General features: G+C 32.4%; 1 protein-coding gene across 3 annotated transcripts; it reads left to right on the top strand.

The window, feature by feature from the left end:
- The first annotated feature begins 1,975 nt into the window (after window positions 1-1,975).
- On the top strand, window positions 1,976-18,214 carry LOC134276315 (uncharacterized). Of its 3 annotated transcripts, none has more exons than XM_062758573.1 (4): window positions 1,976-2,146; window positions 14,657-14,838; window positions 17,877-17,967; window positions 18,092-18,214. In XM_062758573.1, the coding sequence occupies exons 1-4, from the start codon at window positions 2,077-2,079 to the stop codon at window positions 18,199-18,201; spliced, it is 453 nt and encodes a 150-aa protein (XP_062614557.1). In that variant the 5' UTR covers window positions 1,976-2,076; the 3' UTR covers window positions 18,202-18,214. The 3 variants fall into 3 exon arrangements, 2 of the variants coding, with proteins under 2 accessions (XP_062614557.1, XP_062614558.1); XM_062758574.1 differs by lacking the exon at window positions 1,976-2,146 and adding an exon at window positions 7,277-7,414; XR_009994020.1 differs by lacking the exon at window positions 14,657-14,838.
- The last annotated feature ends 2,424 nt before the right edge of the window (window positions 18,215-20,638 follow it).

Below are 20,638 nucleotides of genomic sequence, written 5' to 3'. Positions count from 1 at the left end.
ACATACAAAAGTAGTACTTAGACAGGTCCTAAGATTGTGCCTAAAATATACTTATGACCCTACTTAGCAAGCTTTATGTTACGAGCCCCAGGTCTTTAAACTCATGTTGATGAAGAAATCATCTGAAGTGGTTAAAATCACATTGCATCCATGGCCAATCCAAAAGGTGTTAGTTCTATTTCATTGAATAAAATTGTGAAGCCATGTATAGAATGTACTCCCCGTCTTTAGACAGTGATAAGACATCTATACCTGAAGCTCGGTAATCTACTAAACCACTCTGCACCCTCCTAAATTGTCAGATATGCCATGAAATGATTTTAATTGCTCTCCTTTCAAAAAGTACAATGTCATCTATTGTATATTTCTTATGCACAAAACTGTATTTAAGCTGCCATCTCAAAATATAACAAAAAGTGTGTTCTGAAAATATTTTGAAATAAAAAATCAATATCTCTGTAAATATTACTCTTAGATCTGAAGTTGAAACCATGAAAAAGTTGTGTGCATTTACAAGTTAAATGCTGCAGTTGAAACAAGATCTGAAGATAAGGTATTCAATAGTAAAAATTGATTCTTTGTGTGTAAGAGAGAAAAATGATATGGAGATATTTTGCTAGTCCAAATAAGTCAGGCAACCCTGTCAATAGTTGCAAGTCGAACTACTAAGATTAAAAATGACTTTGAAAGAAAGAAATTATTGAAAACCGATACCTGCTTAGATACAATTCAGTTAATTTCAAAGGCAATATAAATTTTCTCTAATTAATTCAAGTGTTGTACGTGAATATATAGTAATCTTCAAATATCCCAGTGAATTTCTCAGAGAGGAACCAAATGAAAATGAATTCTTATCACTTGTGGTCTTTTGTTTTTGTATTTTTAAGTTTATTCGGTAAGTAATGCAATTATTCTGTTATCAACCCAGTGATTGCATTGTCAATATTTAAGAACTTATTTGCCGTTATTTTGAATGACACATTGCACAAATTTAAACATAATGTATTGCTATTGCTATTGCTCTCTCTCTCTCTCTCTCTCTCTCTCTCTCTCTCTCTCTCTCTCTCTCTCTCTCTCTCTCTCTCTCTCTCTCTCTCTCTCTTCATATTTTGGTTAATCATTTTTACATAAGGGTTTATTTGATAATAGGGTTTCCCATTGAAAATAAAATAAATGTACTGTCTGTTTGTTTAGAGAGAATAATATGAGTATAATTTACATTTTTCATCTCAATGAACGTGTTTAAATCAATATAAAAAAAAATTAACAGATGAGATGAAATGTGTTCTTTGAGAAAACTTTCAAAATCTTCTTTTCAAGAATATTAATAGCAAAGGCACGAATGATCATATTCATATGGAAGCATCCTCCAGTAGTACTGTAGATGATACTAATGGAAATTCTTTCCGAACTGTGTTTCAGGTCACTTGGCTTAATTGGTAATAAGATTTCTAACATATCTAATCACTTTTTTCATCGGTAATTAATTGTATTTGTACCTATATGCTATAATTCCATAATTTATACGTCCTTAACTATACAGATATTTTTTAAACACAGGATTGCTAAAATAAAAAAAACTGAAATCTTTCATTGCAATTTCTTTTTATGTATTAAACATGTACGTGCATATGTTTAATACTCAAAAATAATTATTCAGTTTCTTAGTCATTAAATGCCATTTTAAGGTTATTCATTTGGGATACAGTAGTGATAACTTCGGTTTCTTAATCTATGAAATTTTCATTTCAAAATGTTTGTATTGAATTTGTAAGGAGAACACAGTAAAAGTGGCACATTCTGTAGGATAGAAAATTGTTCAAAATTAACTGCCAACAAAGGACATGTAGACAACCTTACACAGAAGCATACATATGTATTTTGGATTGATTGTTTGGAAAGTTACAAACACTAAGTTAAGTAGCATAACATGTATGTTAATCCAACCGTTTACTTGCAGTACTTGCATGGGGAGTGTGGAGAGTGCTGTGAAATCCAAAATATAATCCCGGGGGATGTGGAAGAAGATTGGTGTGGAGATTATTGCTCATAGCATCAGGAGAACGGAATGCTGCAATGACATCACCAAGCGTGCATCTGAAACGGTTCGAAGTGACGTTTGTGGTGCTTGGTTCGAAGAATATATGTAAATATCATTAATTCATTGAATAGATGACGAGTAATTTTCTTGCATGTAATTCTCCAGCGGTGGTCATAGAACACAATATCACTTAAAAGATTTTTCACTTTCAGTTGTTCCTATCTGTGAAAAAAACTCATTAATGCGTTTTCTTGAATTTGTTCAATATAATTCATAATTAAATTGAAGAAGAATCTACATATGCTATATTTTGAGAAATCAAAATAGCAGGGTTAGGATTTTACTATCTTTAGGGAAATTTCAAACACAAATAGTTTTGAAATATTAAGAACATTATCATATTTCACAGGTATTACCACTCACACATGAATAAAATTCTTCTTCTTTCTTTTGCTGTATGGATCGTTTTCCCACTTGTTGTTCTTCTAGTACTGATTGGAATTGTAATAATCTACTGCAAGTGTCGCTCAACAAAGTAGTTTGAAGTGAGATCCAAGTAATTTAACATCCTTGAATAATCTTCCTTATCATATAATGAAGGATCGATTGAATCATGTGTAGTAACAAAAATTATAATTTTGAATATCATCTTCAACTATTTTAATCACTTTATCAGACGAAAAGGAAGAGAATTTGTTTTCTTTGATCCCAATGCATCACGCATATATCTGTTTTATAGTAGCTTAGTGGGTCATTAATAAATGAGTCCTTTATAATGTAACCATATTATTTTGTGTGTTGTTTTTAATAATAAAATTTATAAAAGATTTAGAGATTCGATGTGTTCCATATATTTGATTTGTTCATTATGTTGTTAAATGTTATATAAATTCACAATTAAAAGTCTAATTTAAACATCGCCAAAGTTAATCGAAAATATTCATACTTAGTTAGAGGTGCTGAAAACTAAATATGAAGATAATAAAAATAGCAGAGCTCATTTTCAGAAGTCCATTTAAGGACAGATGATACTAACAATTTTTTTCTTTGGAGGAGACTTAATATCATGTCACAAGTTTAGAAAAGGGGATAATTCTTTTTAAAAATTCTCCTAAGAACTGGAAAATGATATAGACTTGAAAAATATTAGTAATATTTCAGTGGAATTTCAAATATAGACAAAACACTCTCAGTAAAGGTTTACAGATGAAAATAAATTTCAGAAAAAGTTATGTTGGAGCTTAAAGTGTAATATAAACTTTAGAAAAATATACCAAGCCAGGTTAATTTTATTGGGAAAGACAAAATGGTAAAAATCAGCCTATGTGATATTGTTGATTTTTTGTCATTTTGTTTTTCCTCATAAAATTCACCCGGCTCGGTATATTTTTCCAAAGTTTATATTACACTTTTAGTACCAAGATAAGATATTCCGAAATTCACCTGTAAACCTTTACTGAATGTGATTTGTCTATATTTGCTTTTTTATTGAAATATTAATAATATTTTCCAAGTCTATTTCACTTTTCAGGTCTTAGGAGAAAAAATTCTAAGAATTATCCACTTTCATAAACTTGTGACATGATATTAAGTCTCCTCTAAAGAGAAAAATTGTTTGTATCATCTGTCCTTCAACAATTTTATAGCTTATCAAATTAACTAGGAGACATACTTCATAGCAGGCGATAGTGGTACATTGCTATATACGTAAGGTAATGAGACGGTAGAAATGTTGAAGTAATCATGTTAATAATTAAAAAAAATAGTTGTCAGTTTGCTATCAATTTCTTTCTATAGTCAAGAATACCAATATAAAACAGCACACTAGAATCTTTGTTTTTCATTTGAGTTCAGTGGGATATATCAAATCATCACATGAATTTAAATAAAAGTCGTTTATTCACAAAAAGTCGTTGATATACCTTTCAATATCGAATTGAAGGCAACAGCAAGACTTCTTTTCATGTAGATGTTTTTAAATACTAGTAATGAATATGAAAACAAAAACAAAACTGATTATAACGAATACAATTATAGTCTACATGTATTTGGAATATTAACGTATGGTTTGAAGACCTGTTCTCCGAAAAAAAAAAAAAACCTGTGTGTCTAATTCTTTATTGTCGAATTTGTGATGTTACTTCCTATTGTTTTGTAAGACACATCAACACATCATGCGTCAAAGGATAAAAAGAAACGTATTTTAAATTATTGGAATATATTACAAGGAATTATTGAAACCGGAACATATCATTGCGTTAAGTAAGCATAAAAATATAGGAGATCTATTGATAAAATCAAGTTTACAATGAATATGGAATCTCTTGTATGGGACTCCCGACTAGGCATATTTTTTTCCAGCACAGTTAAGGCTACACTAAAAAGACGGGACCTTATTTACAGTGTATACGGGAAATGTTTACTATTGGTGTCTAGCTACAGCTAGCTATCAGCTCTTCAAAACCACAAATGAAATTATTTCCTATTTTAACTGATGGGTAACTTTAGACTACATAAAAACTTCCCATTACATTCAGTTTTGCCGATACTAGCAGTTCAACCCCACAAAGTACCATACAAGAAAACAACAATTGTCGCCCGGGAAATTAATGAAGTAAACAATGAAAATTAGTCTTATGCGCCTGAATGATGGTGACTGAAGTCGAAGAGATTTACATAAAGCTTCTAATTAGATGAAAATCGAACTGTCTGCATAAAATTGACTAGAATCAGAAACATATAACACCTACAATCAAAAATACATTTGACCCAACGGATATAAAACACACTGTATATCTTGACATTTTATGCGAAAAGAAAAATTGAATGTTCTAAAAGAGGTACATGTCCTTTTGTGGACAGTAAATGATGAGCAATTTGAATAAAACATATGAACAAAATACAGTTTAAAAGATGTATATTATTAATGGAAATATATTGTGTATCTCGTCATTTATAAAGGGAAAACATTTTGACATGTAATCTTTTTAATGTATAGTTATCTATTAATTCTGAATAACCTCGAATAACCTCTCACATTTCAATCTCATACAGCAAACTTTAAACTTATACAGATGTATGTATAGAGCAGCCGGGTCCTCCGGGCTGCAATGAACGATGTATTGATCGCGCAATGCACATAAATGAGATATATTTGGAGATAATGAAGAGTACGTTCAAACTCAAAAGTACATTAAACAATACAAGATAGGAGCAGACACGGACATCCAAACCATCAGAGGTGGGATCAGGTGCCATAGAGTAGTATGTGTTCCCTGCTGACCAGTCACAACCGCCGTATGCTCCTGGTCATGATCGAGAAATAACCGAAAAATTTGTCGACAATTAAGTGTGTAAAAAATGAACTAACCATTAGTATGAAAAACGTCAGTGAGTATTTGACTCGCTGATAAATTGTATTTGCTGACAAAGTACGTCATTGTATCGACCATAGAACTTACGAAATGATGACTTAAAAGAATTTATAGGGATTGCTTTAATTCTTGCCTCAATTAATTATTCGATTATAATTTGGTTTTGGTCAGTTTCCGCTAATTTATGTACCGTATAGCAGGTACTAGGGTGCTAATTTTAACTTATTTTGTCGTTTTGAAGGTAGTCCGCAAAAATTTTAATCGCTAAAATAGTCAGTGCTCTTGCAAATTTTCAACTGCAAAGAGCTCAAACCCTTTGTCCACTAAAATAAATTACGCAAAAATTATTGGCTTACATTTGAGCTGGCAAAAGTCCAAATTTTACACCCGCCAAGAATACCCACTATACGGTATAATCGGCTTGAAATACAATTCATTTAGTCAAATTCTGACTGACTCTGTTTTAGTAGTTCTAAGCCCATTATTTAAACACTGGATTGTCGACGGATTTTCCCGTTATATCCTGGGTCCCTCTGCTCCCCCTCATCCTGCCTTCTAGGTATGCATAGATAATTCAATGTTCAGCAGAAAACTCTGGGTAATTAAAAAGCCTTTTTAGACCGTAGACTTTTAATCCTATTGTTTTAAAATGAATAGGAATAGGAATTAAATGAATAGGAAGAGTCGGTCATATTACAGTGTTTACTGTCAGAATTGTCACCTAGTGGACCTCTTCCTGGGTTGTCCTATCATTCAATCTATCTTTTGAATGGGCCGCCGAAGAAATTGATGCGCGGATCCTTTTCTTGGATATAAGAGTCCTATTGATATGTCAACGCAAACTGCTTGCCGTTGATAAAAAAATTTGTCCAGGACCATTTGCGCTTGCTCGCTTTATCGTTTGGATGTTTTGCAACAATTCACGTTTTTTTTTTCACCATTTATTTCTCTCGGAAACTATTTGAATATCCTTTTGAGTCTCCCTGGCCATGTAGGGTCCTGTTACCTTGATTTCATTTTTGTTTATTGTTTTTCTACTTTTTACGATTTTAGATTTTTTAAATGCTATTTCCGACGGGCGAAGGGAATTTCATCTGTTTTACCGAGATTTTTGACCCAGAATATTTTGAGCGCTTGCAGTTGTTCATATTGCAATTGGTTTGATTGATACCCACGAATATCATATTGTCTCTCATGGATCTTTACTTCATTCTGGTGGTCTTTCAGGTTTGTCAATTTACTTGTAATATTAAATATATTGTTCTTTCTGAGTATATTCATGCATTTTTTATTTAAGATTTCCTCATTTCTGCTACATTATAATCATTTAACAGATAATGTTTCGAGTGATATGTGATAAAATAGGTTATAGAAATGTAGACTGTAACTTCGTCTCTATGTTTGAGTCAGAATTTATTGGTGGAATGGTTTGGAACCCTTGAAACACTTTAAACCCTCTTTTTGGAAAGAGCAATCAGTCTTTTTGTGCAATTTGTCATGTTGAAGATTATTTCTTAGACATTCAAAGTTTTTAATACACAGTTTCCCCAATGTAAATGAAAGAAGCAACAAATCTCTTTAAAACCGTTTTCAATGGTAACGACAGAACAATCATATTTAACAATAAACAGATGCCTAGTTATTCTCTGGACAATGGTAGAGAGGCTTTGATGAGATGTAATAATGCAAAATGATGTTATCTGTGTCACCATAGCGAGATAATTGTCATGCATTTTATGTTTATGATAGCTTTGTACATTCTAGTTAAAAATATAGTTATAAACCGATACCTGCTTAGATACGCACAAGATTTAATCAAAAAGCCAATTGCATTTTCTTTAATTTGCTGTTTATCTTTGATGCATACACGTAACGTAAACTTCGAAAAGAGTACAAGTATTAACATTCGTAGGTGATTTTTTTCTGATCGACGAAGCCAAAATGAAGATGAATACTTATCACTTGTGCTTATTTGTCATTGCATTTATATGCTTATTCGGTAAGTAAGTTTCCTGATTACCTAGTTACATGTACCTAACGACCGTATTGCCGTTTTAATACAAAACTCCTTGTAAATCTGAAGATACAGATAATCCAATACCCAAAATCTTTAGGCAAGCTCTCTCTCTCTCTCTCTCTCTCTCTCTCTCTCTCTCTCTTCATTGCAAAACTATTTCATTTTCTTCCCAAATTGATTAATTTTTAATATGAAGAATAGCCTAATTAAAGCTTTTCCTATTAAAAAAAAATGTTGTCAACCTTTAATCTAAATATGGGTATATAGTGTCTATAAGATTGAAAAACAAATATTCATGCACCTACGCTATTAATTAATCTAAACAATTAAAGAGCTCTGATAATTTTTGGTAATTAAAGACTGGAATTCGATTGCATTGAGGTTTTTGTTGAAGTTATCCATATTGCAAGGAACAATGATACTTTTTTAATTCAAGTTAAAATATTTTTAATGTCAATAATTGAAGCTCACGCTGAAAATTTTATCTTTAGATGCATATATTTCTTTCAGATAAATTAATTTTCACATAACTTTGATTATAATATTTCTTGCTCTGAACTGGCCTCAACGGATCGGGAAAAACTTGAATGCACAATAATTTTTGGATTTTTTTTTTACCAGGAGCACATCTCAGATCAGGTCCGTACGTATATGAGGCAATTTCATTTGGAGGGCATATAATTATGATTCCATATTACTGCCTACTAATTTTCTTTTCTGTAGAATGCAAAAAAAGTCTAGGATGTTGACAATCTACCTCCAGTTTTAATACATGTATGTGAAAACTATCAAAGAATTTTTAATTTTTTTTATTTATCGTAAAGTATCCTTGCTGATAAATGTACGAACCTTCGTCAGTGCTTAGCATATTTGATCATATCTGCAAAATCGTTGCACTCTCTTCGAGAAAATTAGGACAACTAAAGGTTCTTCTGTCCTTATTTTCTCAGTCAGAAATTTCCAGTTCTGCGGCTAACTTAATTAGAAAATAATTTCACTCTATGTATCAAATCCATCATTTCCTACAATCATAAGAGATGTTAAAATATTTATTTTCCTTAGTCGATTATTCGACTGCATTCGGTCATCACAAGATAGTCGAATATTCGGAAAATTTTGTAAAATAGAAATTTATTTTAAAATTAACGGATTACTCATTAACTTTAAGAAAACAAATAGAGGGTCAAGCGAAGTACCATATTTTTATGAATTCGGTTACTTTTCATCAATATCAAGCTACATGATATAGTTCTATTAAATAGCTTTGTTTTGTACATTAATGATAGATAGCCGTAAAGCCAATTTCAATCAAAGTATTGACAGACCTGAAAGCCGGGCTTAATTGCTCGAGTATATTGTCTGTTCCGAAATTTGTACATATCTATTTTTTCTCCTTTTGGCAGCCCCAGATTTTTTGCCTGACGTCACGGCGTCAGGCTGTATAAGGATTGATAATTGCTTGATCCGAAACTAATAGATCATACCCAGAGAGCTAGATTTTGTGCAAGCTGATTTACATTGGAAATCTTTTACCTGCATTTTAAAAGAAACTTTTTTTCAGGGAAACAATGATTTTATTGATGCAAAATAATGCAGTATTTACTTTGTTTACTCTGTTTGCATGAAACAGATTATTCCATGTGATTTACCGTTTCAACGTGTCCGTGTATCTTTTTTTCTGCATTTCTATACTACTGGATCAGTCCATTTATGTTCTACAAAAGGGGCGAATCGCTCTTTTCGCTCCAAATGTCACGAGTAAGCGATCTTCGCGCCTTTTCTTGGATTGTTCTATTGTATGAATGGGGGTGCTAACTTCCATGGAATTAAATAAAGTTTGTTTTCCATATTTTAATGGACTAGTCCAATCACCACAAACGATCGACGCAGTTCAACCAGGTTCCAGACGATTTGACGAAAGAAATTACCTGTTCAAAATCTTGGATTTCTTTTCCACAAAGGCCTTAATGTTGGTTTTACCTATTTCGTTCTCAAAAAATTATAGTACCCACTTTTCAGAAAAAAAAGATCAATGAACACAAACTAAAACTGTTTACTTCATTGGAGAAAATGCTTTCCTACAACATATGTATTTAGTTATATCCATTCTCTAAAATGTTCACAATGAATGATTTGACAACAGATTTCAGAATAGGTGTAGCTTTAAATTTAGATCCAGGGGTAGATCAATCTACTTGCAGAAAAGTCAATCGCATCATCTCGGGTCTTTTCGTCAGAGGTCGAAAAACAAACTCGAATGTATCGACATCATCGGATGTTAAAAATTTATACATTTCCTGTTCATAGTAAAAACGGAGTTAGAAATCCCTTCTATAGTATATTTTAGATAATATCATTACATTGAATAAAGTTAACTCCATATTCCACAGAAAATACGTCTATATACATCATCCATGCTTTTATTTCAAAGTTTGTGAAAAGGGGGGGGTGTCATGGCGTATAAATCAACAATACATTTGTGGTCTCCTTCCCTAGATAAGGCCCGAGGAGTTGGACCGAGGAGTTGCGATTGGCAGAAAACCCACATACATTAACCATTCTGTTAACAACTCTTCAGAATCCAGCAAAGGCATCGTTCTTTTACAAGTTAAATAATTAAATTTTTTACAAGGTTATCAAATAAAAAGACATATTTCAAACACAAAAAAGTATTGCCCAAAAGGTTTATTCACTTCTCTTACAGATATTGATTGATTACGTCAGGCAAGCTTTTTGAAAAGCTGTTACTTGTAACAGGTAAAGTTTGAATAATTATGATTTATAACAATATCCCATATACCAGTTATCAAAATTAACAGTCCTGACCCCAAGAATGTTATGATTTTTCAATTTAATAAATAATATTTCCACGAAATTCTCGCATACCGGTATTTTCTATTCAATAAACATTTTTCTCATAATTTAAAATTTCAGTCTTGGAATAGTTAAAATAATGCATATGTGTATTTTAAAGACATTCCTTTAGTTTCAAACAAACAGTACTTTTATCGCCAACTACATGTAGAAACACTGATTCGTGCACATTGTCAAGCGACTTCACGCCTGTTAATTCTTAAAAGTCCAATTCACTATACTATGAATGCCAAAACTGTATGCTAAAAATCAAAATGGAATGAAACCACTAACACCAATTCGGCTAAAAACGATATGAAACATGAAACTCTTCAACAATTTCAACATTTCGAAAAGCCCGCGCTATTGAAAATAGCTTGCTTACAATGTACATTCAGCAGCTTATGTGTACAAATTGTTATATCACGATTATCCCAATAATGCAAAAATCTAATTTCTCTTTGATTTTAATTCTCAAGCAAAAATATTGACCATTAACTTTTCCAACGATGGGGATGTTAACAATATTTGTTTGAATATCGTCTCGCAATGGGACTATTTTGTTTATCGGAAGCGTCCGCTTTGACGCTGTTTGCTTTTTGGTTACTGTGCTATTTATAGTAAGACAGTCGATCATGATGGCTATAGCCAGGACTTTGCTTTCAGCAAAGCCCGGCTAAAAACCAATTCATTAAACAGCCATAGATCTGAATCAACCAAAGAATTTTTTTAGATCTGCAGTGTAACATGCAACAAACTTGTACGAATAGTCATTTTATAGAGCGTTTATACCTGCTTCTGATGCCAAATTGTATCGGAATCCCTTTAAATTTTGGGGGTTCAATGTTCGTAGTAAGCAAAAGTTGATCTGATTAACATGTTTAACTACGAACATATCAGCTTAGTTTCAATTATGTTTTAACTGCATATTCAGTCATTTTGTGTAATTTTTGTTGTATATAGTATACATTTACTTTTATATATATATATATATATATATATATATATATATATATATATATATATATATATATATATATATATATATATATATATATATATATATATATATATATATATATATATATATATGTATTAAATTTTGGCATGCATAAAATTTATGTTATATAACAAAAAACTTGTGCATGTTTGATTTTAACCTTGAACAATGGAGAGGACATACAGCTGTCCAATCCTTTTTTAATCATTTGTAAAAAAAAAAATATTGTTTAAAATTTATTCAGATGATTAAAAGAATACACTGTAAATATATTGACAAAAGAACTTCTTGGGGAAGTAGATTTGTAGATAAAAGTGACCATTAAGAACACTGGTCCTTTGTTAACAATGATGATTTCACAGTAGATACTAGAAGTAGAAATGTATATTAACCATTCTACCTGTAGGTTCAGAATCAAGATGTTGAAGCAGATCTTTTCTATTGTGTAACAGTCATTATTTAATTGTCTTGTAATTACACTTATCGCAATATTAGCGTTTGTTCTAGTGATTGTATAATCTCTTTGAAGAATCACAAAAGTAATGTACCAAAGGAAATTTGTAATTTAAAATAATCTACACTCTTTGTAAACAATCGTGATAGGGATACAATTAAAACCTGAAGATAATAATATCTCATCAGATATACATGTATTCTGAATGTTAAGATACAATCAAAGCAATAAGATTGTAGCAAGTATTTACAAAGAGTATCAACTCAATTTAAACGGATCACACAAGTAATAGATGTTCTAAATCTTATTTAGAAACTAGAGATACTGTGAGCAATGGGCTCACTAAATGATACCTGCCGCCTCCCATATGTGTATAAATGGCAGTGTTCATGTTTTGCTATGGGAAACCCAAAATATGTGTCGGATCAAAAAGTAAAAAAAGGAGGTCACAATGGCAATATGTAATAAAGATTCTGTGAAAGTTTCATCAAATTTCATTCAGTGGTATAAGAGGAGTTGCGGATAAGAGATGGGTACCCCAAAGCGTAACAGACGGACGGACGGAAAATTTTAACGATTACTATATACCCTCCCGCTTTTCAAGCGGGGGGTATAAAAAGGATGACTAACGTGATAAATAGACAAATCCACTTTATTTATTACACTAGTTAATTACTTCCACCCGAGTCTAATAGACTATATTTCCTACACTAGTTACTTCCACCCGACAGCAAAAGAGTCAACTTATGGAGCTGGGTTTTTTTTTACTTGTCAACTCTAATGAATATTTAATCCACGGTTTGCAAGCAAGCACGTAGTTTCAGGGGGATAGGGTTTGTATGTACCACCTCATTTCCGAACATAATATTTTACAGTTGATATTACATGTATAAACTAGTATGCCTTGTGAATGATCACTGAAAACCAGGTTGCCTCGCCCAGCAACAAACACATTTTTTTTCATGTAGGCACTCTGTGTCATAATTAATGAAACTGTTTATATACTAGAAAAAACCAAGAATAACTTATTTGAAACTTATAGACAAACATTGAGAAATTACGCCAACTTTCCCAATTCTAATAGATTATTTCAATGTCGTGGGTCTTTTTACTTGTCAAAAATACGATTTTTGGGTGTCCTGGGCCACTGCCGAAACCTATTGCCAGATGTTTTTGTCGTTGTGCGTCTTGCGTTAACATTTTGAACATTTTCAGCTTTTCTGAAACAGCTAAATCAATTTTTAAGAACATAGCATCTATGGGTGAAGAGGAACAGAAATTATGAATAACATCCCTTTATTTGGACACGAGGATGGGGCTTAAATCATCATATTATTGCAAACTTTAAAATCTTCTTCTTTGATCAGTCATTTGTTGGCATGATGGTAATTAACATTAAGGTATCTATTGTGAAATGCATGGGCCAAGGCTCAGGGATTCTGGTTCTTCTGGTGGTATATAAATCATACATGTATTGTGATTGTGCATTATTTTTCTGAAAATCTTCTTCTCGGCTCCTGGGTATTACATGTATGTAAAGAGACCAAGTCATAGTTCGAATTAACAAGAGTGCCTCGTCCTGAACTCCTCGGGGTCGGGTTTCTGGTGAAAGGGGGAACTCAATTGATTATACAATCTAAATGCATACTTTTTTTTTAAACTTCTCTAATCCTTTTTAAACACATCGCTCACCTGAGCACATGGGCTAGTTAAAAAAACACAAATTAAATTTTACTCAGTATTGAAAAGTTTGCTTGTTGGGGGAGGGGATTTGAATTTTTTTTTACTTGAAAATGTCACTATATCAATTAGGCACACATGTATAAATTCGCCATACTTGAGAATAAGATTTTTAAGATTTTTCCTGTATATTTCTATGTAAAGATTTGATTGTCCATTATGGCCCAACCTTACCCCAATGGGGTCATGACATGAACAAACTTGAATTAACTCTAAATTAGGATGTTTCCATACTGATATCCTCAATCATAGCTTTGCTGATCTTGAGAAGATTTTTCCTACATGTTCTTTGATCAGCCATTGTAGCCCCGCCCTACCCCGAGGGTCATGATTTGAACAAACTTGCTTTTACACTACCTGAGGATGCTTCTACAAGAGTTTCATCTTTCCTGGTCCAATGGTTCGGGAAAAGAAGACTTCAGAAAAATCCCTATATATTCCTATGTTAAACTTAGATCAGCCATTGAGGCCCCGCCCTCTCCCCGAATCATGGTAGAGAAAACTTGAAACTATACTACCTGAGGATGCTTCCACATGAGTTTCATCTTTCCTGGCCCAGTGGTTCTGGAGAAGATTTTTAAAAGATGCCATTAATTTTTCATTAATTCATCATTAGCTCCCCTTGAAAAAGGGCTTGGCCCTTCATTTGAAAAATCTTGAATTCCCTTTACCCAAGGATACATGTAATTTGTGCTAAGTTTGGTCAAAACTGGCCCAGTGGCTCTTGAGAATAAGATGAAAATGTAAAAAAGTTTAAAACGAAACGACGACAACGACGTCAACGAAGACAACAGACAAATTTTGATCAGAAAAGCTCACTTGAGCCGTCGGCTCAGGTGAGCTAAAAATGAAGTGAAGTGTATAACTATGATGACCCAGTAGTCAATTGTGTTGTTGTTCCATAAAGTTCATTGCATTGTCTGTCTTTTCAAGAAATTTCTATATATAATATTTATTACTGAGTTGATAATTATGCAAAAACATCTTTTTTTTAAATTTAGAATCAATTTGGAATGCATGCTCAATAGTTTTAGAATTTTAGAACATTTTCCTACATAACAATTATCTAAAAGTGCCTTCTGAACTTACTTTATTGTGAGTATGTGATAAACATTTATGATTGTGCATATATAATTGTTAACATACAAAGCAGACACAGAGTATTATGTACTTTCAGGGCTTGGAGAGGGAGGAGAGTGTTGCTCAATTCAAAATATAATCACGGGCGATGTGGAAGATGATTGGTGTAAAGATTACTGCTGTCACAGCGTTGGGAGAACGGAATGCTGCAGCGACATCTCCAAGCGTGCTTCTGAAACGGTTCGAAAGGACGTTTGTGGTGCTTGGCTCGAAGAATATGTAATAAACGAATCTTTTACAGATTATGACTGTTTAGCAATCTAATTAAAATGAGATCCTTTGATCTGCTCACAAACAATTGCCTCAACGTTCGTTTGTGAGCTTATCAAAGGATATAATTTAAATTAGTTTGGAATGTTTAGCTACTTAAACACGGGTTTCTCTGTGCTAAAGTAACTGTATTAGAATTAATATTTAAATTATAAGGATGAGTAAGTAAAACACACAAAATATCCTATTAGTAAACACAATGAATCTAGATATATGAATCCTATCTTCTTGTAACGATTATAAGCGTTTCAATCCAGTTTTAAGTCGACTGTAAATAAATACTTAGTAACTTTTAAATAGTGCTCTTTCTTAAAGTCCTCTTCCACAATTTTCTGCTTAGAAAGGGACAACAGTATAACCTGATTAATGAGGGGAAATATTTTTAAATTGATATGCATTGATTCAAAGATTCACTTATTATTATATTATATTATAGATTAGTATGTATGTAATTATGTAGAAATGCTTTGGATATTGATAAGAACAAAGCTTTTGTCTATGTATAACCACGTAGTTTGGGTCTAAAAGATGTGTCGTTGATCGGGCAAGAGGGAATGTTGGCAGGGGAAGTGAGTGGCGTCGTTGGCCGGAAGTAGTAGAGCCGTATTCCAAGGACTCTTCCCGATAACACATATAAAGGTCCAAAGTAACGAGTAATCTGGTTTCCGAGTTTATTAATGAACGCATGTAATTAAATGATGGACAACAATTTTAAGATTCAAGAAATACAAACGGGGAACACAGACGGAAGTGGCCAGTAATGCGTCGGGCCTCCGAACTGATAAGTAAAATTTGACAATGGTATTTATGAAAAAATGAACAATGAGTTAAAAATGACAGGTGTTGACAATGAGTTAAAGTGATACAGTAAAGAAATAATTAAATGCTTTGATGACATGGACATAAAGAAGGCCGATAATTGAATAATTACATGTTGTTTGTAAAAGTGATTAAAAAGTCCTTGGGCATAAACACCTTTAGTAGCTGACAAGTGTCACTCAGTAATTGAATTATCAATTAGTAACTTAGCTAAGAAAGATAGGAAAATTCCAATTTGTGAAAGGAAATAATTTCAGATTAGAAATGATATTAAAACAAAAATTAGATATAAACATTTAGAGTCCAAAATGAATTTAAAGTAAAACAGTCAATTTCACACGGTGATAGTTTCCCACCGGTCCGGGAAAAACACGTCCTCGTGTTTGGAATGGACTCAGGTCACCGGTAGTAGCGGCGGTCCCTGTTCTGATTGCGTCTGTGGTGTCTGCTACGATTCGGATTTAGTTCATTAAGTAAGTCGTCGATAACTTCGCGGTGTTGTTTTATGGCATGTTCTAAATCACAAGTTTGATGTCGTAGGTCTTCAATTTCTTCTTTTTGGTGTTTTATTTTTCGAATATTTCGACGATTAGCCTCACGTAAGTCATCTATAACCTCACAATGATTTGACCTGGCATATTCCAAGGCAGAATTTCGAGAACTTAAAGCAGTTATTTCTTCTTTATGGTTTTGAATTGTTTTTATGTGCTCAATATTTTCCCGAATTAAGTCTTGTATCCGATCAGAAGCCATTTTGATAATTTGGTCGGATCCGTTCAGTTGACTCTGCAGGTCTTCAACTTGGTGTTTCAAACGATTTTCTTGGATGTTTGTTTTCAGTTTAGATTGAAGTTCTGAGATTTCTTGTTTAGAAGTTTCTTGTAGCACAGAATTTTGAATCTTGGATGACTTCAATTCACTTTCTGTTTTCCTAAGTTTTGAAATTAATACTGAAAATTGGTTCCGAAAGTCTTTCACAGTTTCTCTTGTTTTGGCAAGCTCATGTTTTAGAACAGATGAAAAGTTCATGAACTTACGCAGGGCCGAATCTCTAATGTTGTGAAAGGGAAGTTCCTTAAGGAGCTGTTTTTGCTCGAAGTATTCTTGAATTCTGTGTCGGTCACGTACCTGATGCGACTTTGACTTCTGAGAGCTGTGAAAATTGCAGTTCTTGGCAAAGTGTCCAGGTCTGTGACATCTAAAGCACTTAGTGAAACGGTGTGGATGTTTTTCACTATTCGTTGTGGGGAAAGTCCGTGACGTCCAAGATGGTCGAAGTTGGAAGTTGTCCATCATCATGCTGAGAAGTCCACATAACGTGGAGAAACTCGCTTGGTTTAGGTACAGGATCAAACTACTGCAAAATATATGCAGCAGCCCCGGGCGTTGTTTTACCCTTAGGATATCTCCACCAATTATAACCACGTAGTTTGGGTCTAAAAGATGTGTCGTTGATCGGGCAAGAGGGAATGTTGGCAGGGGAAGTGAGTGGCGTCGTTGGCCGGAAGTAGTAGAGCCGTATTCCAAGGACTCTTCCCGATAACACATATAAAAGTCCAAAGTAACGAGTAATCTGGTTTCCGAGTTTATTAATGAACGCATGTAATTAAATGATGGACAACAATTTTAAGATTCAAGAAATACAAACGGGGAACACAGACGGAAGTGGCCAGTAATGCGTCGGGCCTCCGAACTGATAAGTAAAATTTGACAATGGTATTTATGAAAAAAATGAACAATGAGTTAAAAATGACAGGTGTTGACAATGAGTTAAAGTGATACAGTAAACAAATAATTAAATGCTTTGATGACATGGACATAAAGAAGGCCGATAATTGAATAATTACATGTTGTTTGTAAAAGTGATTAAAAAGTCCTTGGGCATAAACACCTTTAGTAGCTGACAAGTGTCACTCAGTAATTGAATTATCAATTAGTAACTTAGCTAAGAAAGATAGGAAAAATCCAATTTGTGAAAGGAAATAATTTCAGATTAGAAATGATATTAAAACAAAAATTAGATATAAACATTTAGAGTCCAAAATGAATTTAAAGTAAAACAGTCAATTTCACACGGTGATATATGCAAAAACTCGCCGTATACGAACGGTCATGAAATAAAATTGCAGTTACATTTACAAGATGATCTATCTTTTTCTTCGTTGAAGATGGGCTTGGGTCATAGGTTTCGTTGTGATTATTGTGGTTGTCATCGTAGGAATCTGTTGCTGCAAGAAATTTTGTTGCTAATAAGAAAATGTATGTATCCGAATGAATTTTCAGTTGAGTTCAGATTATATTACTTCTATATCAGAAAATAATTTCTTCTTAAAAGAAGGATGTTTTAACGATGTTGTAATTAATACAAACTTCTACTTTGCAGGTTTCAATGCCATAGTTACGAAGCAGATGATTATTACAGACGTGATTGCTGCAGTATTGTTCTCAAATATTCTTAGAGAAAAGAAAACATTATTTAAAGAATGCTTTTAAAATAAATTTTCAGAATGATATTCGATTTTGTTCCTTCAAAGCAGTTTATTTACAAATGAATCAGAAAGTATTTTCAAGTTTTATATTCCTTTTATACGGAAGCCCTGGAGGGACATTGACTTACTTGTTATGACTTATTTGTTATAACTTTTTTGTTTTGACTTATTTGTTTTGAGATTTTTTTTTTACTTCTAACTAAGTGTAGGTAAGCTATTGAGAACGATGAATTGTAGTTTTGTAGTTAAACGTACAAGAGTGATGTGATTACTAAATTTTCATCTGTTAATTACGGACGCCCTTGAGAGATATTGACTTATTCCTTATGTGTTTTGACTTATTTCTTATGTGTTTTAACTTATTTCTTATGTGTTTTGAATTAGTTCTTATGAATTAACTTTGAATTCTTGTTATTTTGAATTTGTTATGACAAGTTTAGTTTACAAAAAGTGGTGTGAAAGATGAAAACAACGTAATACTGTAGTTTCAGAAAAAAGTCCTTGAATTTATTACTAACGACAAAATGAAATACATAGTAGTGTTTGTCAGTTTGTCAATCATCATGCAAACTGGAAGTTATACATATAAGAATTACGTAATAACTTTTAGAAAATAAGAATTAAGTTATAACAACAAAAAGAATATTTACTTTAGAAATCACAACTGTACTAGACGTTAAACTACAATTTGATAATAAAAAAAACCACAGTTAAAATAGGACTAACTATCATTTTTATCAGAAAAGTAAGCCAAGCAACAGGTTTTCAATAGCTTCCCTACACTTGATTATAACTAGCTACGAAACATTAACAACAAATAAGTCAAAACAAAAAAGTAATAACAGATAAGTCATAACAAGTAAGACGATGTCCCTCCAGGGCTTCCGTACTTTTACCTTCCGTACTCTGAAATAATTTTTTTTTTAACTAATCTCCATAAATATAAATGATTGAACGTTTTTAAGTTTTTAAGTCCAAACTTTAAGTTTTAATGAAGATATTTATTAAAGATTAATTTTCTACGGTGAAAATTAAAATGACAACAAATTTTATCTGTTCGGTTAACCGGTTATTTGGACGGAAAAAAGTTTGCGACACACAGATTACAATTACATTGTATAAAACTGCTTAAATTATATATGCATTGTAAAAAAAAAAAAAACGTCAAATTTCGATTCTTATTAGCCAAACAGCTAGATGTCATTCGCCGAATTACAATTTTGATTTCATTTTTTGATTCACTAAGTCTACGTGTTTTTATACAACCGTATATAAAAAGTTATTTATTAATTAATTTATTGTTAAAGACATTTATTCAGTTTATCAAATTTCACTTGTATGACGGTTTTTATAGATTGCACTTAGATGTACATGTATATAATCTAAAATAGATATCATGGAGAATTTCCAATAATTATCAAGAAATATACGGAAATGAAGAACAGTAGTTTTGAAGTCAATTCAAACGATACAAATCAGGGGCATAGCAAACATTGCAAGCCTCTAAAACTTAAAAGAGTTGGGATCAGGTGTCACTGAGGAGTGAGCATCCCTTGCCGAACGGTCACACCCACCATATGTTCCTTGATATGATCGGAAAATAAGGGGAAAAATTGTCGACAATTCAGTGTGTTAAATAATTAAGTAATAATTGGTATGAAAAATGTCGGAATGTTTGACTAAATGATAGACTGTTTTGCTGACAAGGTCATTGTATCGGTGTGTCAGGTCATTTCTCTCTTAAATTTTTTCTCTCCCAGGTGATTTCTCTCTCCTACCATTTCACGGTAGGTCATTTCACGGTAGGTCATTTCTCTCTCCTTCCTGGGTCATTTCACCCCATTTTTCATCTGGTCATATAATTATTTACATTTCCATTCTTGTGTTATTAACTTTTGTCTCGTAAAATAAATGAATTTTATCAATTTATGAACAATAAAATTCGAACGAAAGAATGTATCGGAATTTTTTTTACAGTGGAAAATTTAATATTTGATATTAATGAAAATAAATTGATACCATTGTCCAGCCCTTGCTACGTGGAGGCCTCCTCTGTTAAGGGTAATAATTTTGAAAGAAAAATTTAAACTCAATTTAAATAGATTTATTTGTTAAAAGAATTAATTTTTACCATAGCCGATGATGAAGTTTTGTCTATAATCTGAATATTATATAGATACTGATTAAACTCGAATTTTAGAAATATAATACAAAAAAATGTTGCTTTTATTGATTGATTTTGTTTGGCGATACAAATACGTTGGAATAAAAATAAAACAGTTTTAAATTATAATATGTCAATTTTTATCTAAGAGAAAAAAAGGGAGAAAATAGACATGACATAGAATAATAGCTGCAGAACATGGCTCTCCGGAAAGATTTTTTTTGACAGACCGGTTCAATACTTTTTCTCTTTGGAAAACTACAGTTCTGCAGCTAAA

Source organism: Saccostrea cucullata, unplaced genomic scaffold (genome assembly GCF_032062105.1).
Source record: "Saccostrea cucullata isolate Sc308-1 unplaced genomic scaffold, CSIRO_AGI_Scuc_v1 ctg6951, whole genome shotgun sequence".
Taxonomy (NCBI): Eukaryota; Metazoa; Mollusca; class Bivalvia; order Ostreida; family Ostreidae; genus Saccostrea; species Saccostrea cuccullata.
This window is presented reverse-complemented; position numbering and strand designations above follow the sequence as displayed.

What these genes read in the sequence shown, in the direction of transcription:
- LOC134276315 (XM_062758573.1), top strand. Translation starts at nt 2,077, where the DNA reads ATGACATCACCAAGCGTGCATCTGAAACGGTTCGAAGTGACGTTTGTG. An exon ending in GTGCTTGGCTCGAAGAATAT is followed by an intron (nt 14,839 to 17,876) that starts GTAATAAACGAA and finishes TCTTCGTTGAAG; the next exon opens with ATGGGCTTGGGTCATAGGTT. An exon ending in TTTGTTGCTAATAAGAAAAT is followed by an intron (nt 17,968 to 18,091) that starts GTATGTATCCGA and finishes TCTACTTTGCAG; the next exon opens with GTTTCAATGCCATAGTTACG.